Below are 9,331 nucleotides of genomic sequence, written 5' to 3' on the forward strand. Positions count from 1 at the left end.
CCAACCTTTTGGTTAGAAGCCAAGCTCTTAACTCTGTGCCATCAGGGCTCACGGCAAGATTAGGAACCCCATTTCCCATGTGGAGCAAAGCCCTGGAGGACAGGTAGTTCAACCATAAACTCTTCTGTGAGTCCTAGGGCCCTAGCGGTGTAGTGGTTAAGAGGTTGGCAGTTTGAATCCACCGGCCACTCCTTGGATACCCTATGGGGCAGTTCTACTGTCCTGTAGGGTCGCTGTGAGTCAAACTCAACTCGATGGCAACAGGTTTTGGTTTGGTGAGTGTCCTATACTGCCCAGAGGGGACAAAGGCCATTGCCTGTCTTCAGAAGGCATGCTGTGGGGCCCTAGTACTTAGAACAAGTGAACACAGAGAGCCGTAGAGATTCGTTAACCCTGAAGGCCAGTGGGGGCAACTTGGATGGCAATAGCCTTTGCTCACCCATTTATTCATTTTCTGCCCCTTGAACTGTTAAAACTCAGGAGCCTCCTGGTCCTTATCAAACATCTATTTGGTGCCCATCCCAATGGGTCCTCCTGTTCTTTATGTTTTAAGAGGCCTTGCTGTCATAAAGGCACTTAGGGAAGAATAGCAGCGAGGCCCTGGGTAACCAGCAGAAACATGGGCAAGCTGCCAATGCTTGGTCAAGGGAATGAAGTGAGTCTGACCCACGGAGAGCATGAGTGGGCCTTCAGCACCTTCTTCCCAGAGCAAAACCAGCCTTTGCTGAAGGGTCAATGAAGGCACCAACCTGGCTCCCCTGGGTCCACACCCACCTCCCACACACACACATCATTGGCCTTCTAACATATTATTCAACCAAATATGTAGCCTAACATAATTAATAGATCACCTAATTTAACTTGGAGAAAGGGCAAAAGGAAGCCATTTTATATGGCTTTCCCAGGCGTGCTGACCAAGTGCATCTGCTAGCTAGAAGTCGTGAACACAGCCACACTCCTCCGTTATGCAAAGTGGAGGTGCATGGGGGCCGGGTGGATAGGAGTTTTCACACCAGATTTACATCTATCCTGCTCCCCACCCCTCCCCTGGCCTCATGAGAGAATTTCCTTGTGAAATATCTTGAACTTGGTCAAGGTCAACCATTCTGGAGAGTGGCCCAGCAGTGTCTGCTTGATTGAGGTCACGTTTTTCCCTTGATCAAAATGCCTGTCTGCTTTTTATTCTCATGGTGGCAACTTGTTTTATTCTTATTCCAAAAGTAATGCGTACTAGATATAATTTGGAAATTAAAAACAGGCAAAAATAATATAAAAATCATCCATAATCCCACATTTCAAAAGTAATCACCATTTATATTTTGGGATATGTCTTTCCAGAATGTTTTCTATGCTGTACTGGTTCTTATTTTTCCTCAAAATAAAAATCTTTATTGTTTCTCCTAATCATGTATGACAGTTGTGAAAATATTTTAAATGTGGAGAAAGTTACAGTTCTACTGGAATCCATTCCCCAGAGGAGGCTATTAATAGTTTGATGCAAAGATTTCAAAGTAATTTTTTTGTATTCATAATCTTAGTAACAAAAATGAAAATACGCATTGTTTTGTAGCTTTTTTCCACTTGCTGTATTATTTGCACCTTTCCATAACAGTGATGCCTCTTTTATTTTCACAGTTGCCCACCTAGAATCTCATTATGTAGATGATTTTTTATTATGTGGCCAGCCTCCTACTGAGGGCTGTGCACATGTTGCTCCTTGATTTTTCTTGTCCTTCTTCTCTCAGGGTTCCTTCCAAGGTATTATTCCTGGCATTTCTCCAGGACAATGCAAGGCCCCTCCTCTACCTGACTCTCCTGGTGCTTTCAGTCTACCTGAAAAAATGCTCTACTCTCCCCCACCCCCACCCTTTTCTTGTTGCTGTTCTTTCTGAGAGGATATAGGTTATAGACAGTCCCTAGGTGGCTCGAATGGTTTGTACTCGATTGCTAACCAAAAGTTTAGCAGTTTGAACCCACCCAGTGGTACCACAGAAGAAAAGGCCTGTTACTCTGCAACACCTGGGGTGGCCTTGAGTTGGAATCAATTGACAGCAACTAACAACAACAATAGGTTGTGGACTGGACTGTGACCAATCCTAATATACCAGAAATAGAGAAAACCTCTGGAAAGGAAATAGAGTATATCAAATTAGTCTGCTCTGGAGGGAGGTAACAATTTGAGAATAGATGAAGGTAATGTGGTAGGTAAGAGTTCATATTTCACACGGCAGAGGTGGTGGTTACAACCTTGCAGTGTGGTATCAAGACAAGTCTTTACAAGCCTGGCATCACAGAATTTAGACGCCCACACAAGCCACACTGTGGCCTTATATTTAAGGATAAGTTTCTCTGTGACCTCCCAGGAGGCATTTTTCCAATGTTACTGCTATTTCTCAGGCCAATTTTTTAATATCTCTTAGAAATTACCTCCTGAGTATTTCAGCCAATCTTTGAAAATTATCACATGTGGTGAATCTTGATCCTTTGAAGAGGGATTTGATTGATGGAATTTTTTATGTGGAAATGGCAAAAAAAAATTCCCCAGATCTTTTTTTTTTACCCTGACAACTTCCAGAAGGATCTGAAGCAACAATGATCAAAATTCACTCAGCATGAAGGCAGGGTGATCAAGGTGGCAAAAATTGATTACGAGAACAAAATAAGGTTTAGCAGCAGGCAGCCGGTGTCCTTAACTTACCTTGAAGACCCTTAGAATCCCGGTTTCCAACGTGGGGAGACATGGTGCATGGTTGGAATAAAGTCGTGGCATTCCAAGATGTCTTCTTTGAAGGACATCATATCTGGACGAATAAGCTTTGTGTGGTACATTTTCTAAATGGTAAGCCCAGCTTTATGACTTCATAGTCATACCTAAGTTCTTCAATTAAATTTAATTAAAAATAATATTGTGTTTAGAGTTTGGGGAAATTTTTCCTAACAGTACACCTTGAGGTAATTAGAGGGTGTGGAAGAGTGACTGTGTTGTACAAGCTCCAGTCCGTAAGTCAGGAATGAACTGTATTGTCATGTGGCCAAGCTGATCACGTTGGGGGAGGCAGGGGTGAATGCTGAGACCTGACAAGGGGCTTCTAAGCTGGGCATTGTTCCTTCACTGACTTGGTCCAAACAGGGTCAAAATGGTCAGAGCCTCCATTCAGTGTGAGGCTCCCAGCCACCAAAGGCCTTTGGAAGTGAAGTGAGCAAAACAAAGCCCATCCTAAACTATCAGGGCTCGCAGGATTCCTGAGATGTCTTCCCACGTGAAGAAGGACAATGGCCCAAGAGCTGAGGACTATCTGTAGGCTTGGCCGTCTCTGTAGACACAGCAGAAGTCATGAAGCAACTGTGTTCTTAGGAGGCCCAGGGTAACCCTGATTCCTCTCTTTAGGCAGGAGGTAGAGAAGAAGAATTCTGCTCTTATAATATGGCCACTGGAAGACGCTGATGCTGGGGATTTAAGAGAGCTAAAACAGAACCACAGAAGGAAGAAGAAAAAACCTGCCAAGAAGCTGTATCCCCAGAAGACGATGTCCTCAGACTCAGACAGCTCTTCCTGTGACTCCCGAGAGCCCTACCTCAAGAGACACCCCAAGCCCAAGGTGGGAGGGGAGCGACATCGCTTATCTCCAGAACGCCCAGACACCGCTTTTGAGAATAGTACCCGTGAGATCATTCCCCAGTTTCCGGGCCAGTTTAGGTCCCAGTACAACAAAAGTGCTAACACTGTAAAGTAATGCTGGCACCCACTTTCCCAGAGAAGGTCCTCAGCCCAGGCCCTTGGAGTCAGCCAATCATGCGATTACTACCACACCTTCACCTTGAGCAGCCCCGCCCTGTCCACATAGCCACCCAGAGCAGCAAAGGGCTGAGGACCATCACTGAGAAAACTGAAGGCTGTCTAGTGGTGACTGTGTTTAAGAGAATCAGCATTCCTCCAGGGCTGCCCAGACCTCAGCCACTCAACAGTGTGGATCTAGCCACTCTAGTGAGGTAAGGCGGCCATTCATCCACCCGTGCCTTTCCTGTTTGTAACAAAGGTAGACTTCCTCTGTCATCCTTAACCCACCTCTCCTACCCTTTTGAGCTTATCAGTTCTGGCTTTGCCCGACCATTCTTAATCCCAGTTTATCTCCTAATACTTGGATAACTGTATTCAATCTTCTGGTAGATTTTCCACACTCAGAACGTTTAACCCGACTGTCACAGGGCTTTCAGATATTTTGGAAGATAGTGTAGTTAAATTTCCCAAGCTGGGTTGGCTGCAGTCTTGTTTTAAATTGATTATCCCCATCTGAATTAAGAATTCTGTCACCCAATGCTACGATTGAAATTAAGACCTGTTAACTTTTCTGAGAGCAGCAAGACTGAATATTCCCTATTTTATTGTTTTCTAGAAAGTTTATTGTGCCCTCCCTAATTCCTTTTATCTGTAGTCTGTTGTAGGTTACCTGCATCTGAGTGAGGAGCCAGAATAAAAACGCTTATATTGGAAACATTTTGGAAATACTGGGTTGTTTATTTGTTATTGTTTTCTTTGAACATGTTTTACCAATGACAGATAAAAGTGCTTGTTTCTGTTGCAGCGTCTCTAATTTCAGAAACGAAGTAGTGCTCACAAGTTCTCTTTTTCTAGCTGGTAATACCCTGGTGCTAGATAACAATAAAAATAGGGTGCAGATTATTAATAAAAACATTGGATGTGTTTTGCAAATAGAAAAGGTAGGGCACAGTTCTGATAGACTAAAAATTCACAAATCAAAATTAAAAGTGGTGCTTACATTCCTCAAAGCTAGGAAGTCACCAGGGTTACAGTGAGGAAATTAATGGAGGAATCCACTTCCAAAAGTATGAACAAAAAAGGAACATCAGCTCAGCATCACAGTAAAAACAGTAATGCAGTGAGGAAGGGATTGAGAGGGAGGAAATCATCCAAAATGAGGCAGGGGTTGGCTTATGGAAGTGTGCTGCCCCTAGGAACCCAGAGGGTTTCTTCCCAGGCAGAAAGGTGCTAACCCATTGTCGTCGAGTCGATTCCAACTCAGAGACCCTACAGGACAGAGTAGAACAGCCCCCTTAGGGCTTCCAAGGAGCGGCTGGTGGATTTGAACTGCTGACCTTTTGGTTAGCAGCTGAGTGCTTAACTGCTCTGCCACCAGGGCTCCAGGAAAGCACTAAAGCAGGCATTTGCCAATGAGAGCTGTGTCCTGGGAGGAGGGTCTGAAGGAAGTAGGGGTATTTGGTCTGTGTAGTAGAGACCTGGTGGGGTGGGAAAGAAGTTATTCATGCCTCCATACAGCTCATCCACGTAAGCCTACATGCATTCATCCAGTCATTCCACAAGCAGTTGAGTGCTGATAAGGTCCCAGGCTCTAGAAAGATGCCTGCAGACACTTGGAAAGTGACCATCTTCTCTTTCTTCCATCTCTCTGTATTCATCTCCACATTTTTATTGGACCAATCACTGTTGTATGGTGTGTGCAATCATGCAGAACTACAGGAAAAACATACATAATAATGGTTAATTGATATTATATTATGATACAGGATAAGTTCAGTGACATCCGTGATATGTTCAATATGTTGTTCCTCACTGATAATGCCTAGCTCAATGTTCTGGGAATAATTGACAATAATCCACTTCCAGCCAATATAGAATAATAGGAACAGAATTCACACTCCCACCTGAAATAACAAACTAAAACACCTGGTTAAATATATGTAACAACAGTTTTCAAGACATTGGACATCAGGCAATGAAGGACAATGATCTCTGAAAAACAATGAAGTGAGCCCCAGGAGTGCTCCAGCGTACTGCCTGGAAGGCTGCAGCATAGGGAAAGGGGACCCAAGCAGAGCCTGATGATCTCTGTGAGTTGGGGAAATGGAACCAGGATGCTGAGGAGACAAAAGTGGCTGGTGTTTGCAGAATGAAGCACTGGAGGGGGTAGCCACACAGAGAAAGCTCTCTGGAGATCTGTAGAGGTCCCCTTGAGTCTTCAGCTAAATACTGATTAGTGGATGACCATGAGGAAACTACTCAAGACCAGAGAAAGAGCCACCTAAAAAAGATTAGAGGGAGCAATCCCTGCAGCCTAGACAGGGCTGGGAATGTTTCTGTTTCTTCCAGTCAGAGTAGAAAACTTCATTGTTCATTGGGCATCAGGTAGAGCACTCAAAAGGGGTTTGTCTCAGTAGTGAAGCTAAATGGGACTTAGACTAAATGCTGCTCTGGCCCCACCTAGCAAAACTTAAAAAGCACGACCTGAAAGAATGAAACTGTTTCCGAGTAATTTAACCGTATCCTGGAACAATGCTCAAGAATATTTAGGGATACAAAAATATCCACCACCCAACAAGGTAAAACTCACAATGTCTAGCACCCAATCAAAGATTACTAGGCTTAGAAGGAAGCAGGAAAAACACAACCCATAATGAGGAGAAAAAATAATTTAAACTAAGAAATGACACAGACCATAAAAATGGCACCAGAAATGGTAACTATGTTGGTATATAAAAGGCATTAACCAATTTTCTCTTAAATAATATTTTGTGTTTTCAGTGAAGGTTTACACAGCAGTTTAGGTTCCCATTCAACAATTTCTACACAAATTGGTCCATGACATTGGATACAGTCTTCACAATGCGTGAACATCCTCTTACTTCCAATTTCCATTCTGATTGTTCCATTTCCATTAATCTAGTTTCTGTGGCTCCTTACGTTCTCATCTTTGTTTTAAAGTAATTGTTGACTGGTATTATAGAGGATTTTTTAAAGGAGCACATGGGTACTCATGAATGATATTCTTTATTTTGTAAGCCAATCTGTTATTTAGCTAAAAGGTGACCTCAGGGGTTAGTTTTGATTCAAGGTTCAAAGAGTATCTCAGGGCAATAGTCTCAGGAAATCCTCCAGGCTCAAACTGTCCAGTAAGTCTGTTTTTTTGTTTGTTTTTAAAGAATTTGAGGTGTTGTTCCATATTTTTCTCCCATTCTATCAGGATCCATCTATTGTGGCCAAAGATGTTCTTATTTAAATCTCTGTTAAAGATAATTGACTGTATTAAGTGATGTTTCAGTGATTAATGCATTTCCATTAGCCCTGGAAATTCATCCATCTGGATGCATAGCCTCGGGTGATATGTTTGCTTTTCCTGGATAAACCTGCACTTTTATTACTTTTTCTGATATATAGATGATAGATAGGTAGGTGATAGATAGACAGATAGATGATAGATAGATAGATGATAAATAGACAGATAGACAGACAGACAGATAGATGATAGATATACACACACACACCAGGAGAAATAATAAAATTGTATATATATATTTATATATGTACGTGTGTGTATATATGTATATGTAAGTGTGTATATATGCGTATACACACACATATATACACTTTTATTACTTCTTATATATATATACATATATTTAAAGTAAAAGTACAGGTTTATTCAGGAAAAGCAAACACATTACCTGAGGTAATATATACCAGAAGAAGTAATAAAAGGGGTTGAATCTGTAAAAACCAATAACGATCCAGATTTTCAGGGGTGCTTAAACTTGGCTACTAACTGAAAGGTCGGTGATTTGAACCTATCCGTGCCTCAGACCACACACAAGAATAAACTCCAAATGCATCCAAGTCCTAAATGTAAAAAAATTCAAGTATCCGAGTACTAGAGGAAAACATGAGTGAACTTCTCTATACCATGGGTATACAAAAAAGTTTTCTAATAGTGACTCAAAATCCAGGTGCTATGAACGTTTGCTAAAGTCAGCTGCATAAAAACCTATTTTTAAAATGTGTTACCAAAAACACCATAAGCAAAGCCAAAAGACAAACAACAGACTGGGAGTAAATAGCCGTACCTTATATGACACATAAAGGGCTGGTGTCCCTAAAATATATAAAAAAAGGCAAAAGATATGAACTAGTCGCAAGAACATAAACAGACACAACGTATGAAAAGATGTTTAACTTGACTCATGTTGAGAAAAATGCAAATTAAAACTACAGTTAGAGAACTTGCATCATTGCGCCAAGTGAAGTGGTCAGGCAAATCATTTCACAGATACAAAAAAAAATCCTAACCCACTGCCGGTGTGTCAACTTCGACTCATAGCAACCCTATAGGACAGGGTGGAGCTGCCCCATAGGGTTTCCAAGGAGCAGCTGGTGGATTCCAACTGCCAACATTTTGGTTAGCAGCTAAACTCTTAACCACTATGCCACCAGGGTTTCCATCTATTTCACAGATTACAATTTTAAAACCTGGATGAATTTTTTTTGTTTAATCCACAACTAAAGGCGCAGTAGAATGTTCAAGAGCAGACAGAAACAGGAGAAAACCTTATTCTCCAAAAATCTACAACTGGTAAGAACTGTGAGTTTGTGATTTTCTGGCCTTAGGGTACTCCGCAAATTTTGTGGCTAAAGCAACAGAAATTGTAGCCTGATTGGCTCAAGTTGCCTGAGATAACAGTCCAGAGCTAAAAAAGCAGTAGGAATTTAGGAGAAATCCCAGTAACAGTGAGGCACAAAAGCTAGGTACGAACTGTCCTAATTGTTGTCTGATCATCAAGTTATGGAAGCACGGGGAAGAACCCAGGGAGCACTGTAAAAAAAAAAAAAAAAAACAGACCAGAGAGGAAGCTACTGTTACAGAGAGCTGCAAGGAGCAAAACCTGTACGTTAGCTGCTTTTTAACTGAAATGTTTTCCCAAACATGTGCATTTGGCTAGCAGTGATGTAAAGCCTTATGAGCTTAAAGGATCAGGAGGAGCCTGAGGCTGGCAGCACAGCTGGAAATTAGAGGGGAATTCAACCAAGGAAACCACTGAAAGATTGACTTTCCAAATCTTCCTAAATATTCTGCAGACCACCAAATTTTGCAGGCACAGGGGAAACACCCAGGGTATCAGGATCAAGAAGTAGTGGTAGGAAGCCGTAGGGCAGCAGGAGAGGAAAGTTTGCGGTCTGAGTCCAGGCAAGTTAACTGCTACTAGAGCAAAACAAACCACAAAAGAGAAAATCAAGCAGACAAAACATAAACAGAAACCCTGAAGAACACAACAGAATCTGGGATTGCTAGAACATGGTGTGTAGGGTCCAGTTTTAAACCAAAATGCAAAGAAACAGGAAAATATGTTCTACTCTTAAGACAGTGAATAGACACTGGTTGGGCAGATGTATTTAGCAGGCTTAGAGCAGCTACTATAAATATACATACCCTGTAGACGAGGATCCTGTTGCCATGAAGTCAATTCCGAGGAGATTCTGTAGGACAGAGTAGGGCTGCCCCGTGGGGTTTCCAGGGATGGGCTG

General features: G+C 42.1%; 1 protein-coding gene across 1 annotated transcript in view; it reads left to right on the plus strand.

Moving 5' to 3' along the window:
- VWA3B (von Willebrand factor A domain containing 3B) overlaps positions 1-7,572 on the plus strand; it is a 224,503-nt gene extending 216,931 nt beyond the window's left edge. Inside the window, 3 exon segments of the mRNA XM_064269063.1 lie at positions 3,389-3,730; positions 3,774-3,839; positions 3,841-7,572. Coding sequence (XP_064125133.1) covers positions 3,389-3,730; positions 3,774-3,839; positions 3,841-3,994 — 562 coding nt within the window. The 3' untranslated portion in view covers positions 3,995-7,572.
- The last annotated feature ends 1,759 nt before the right edge of the window (positions 7,573-9,331 follow it).

The sequence above is a fragment of the Loxodonta africana genome, chromosome 15, assembly GCF_030014295.1.
Source record: "Loxodonta africana isolate mLoxAfr1 chromosome 15, mLoxAfr1.hap2, whole genome shotgun sequence".
NCBI lineage: Eukaryota > Metazoa > Chordata > Mammalia > Proboscidea > Elephantidae > Loxodonta > Loxodonta africana.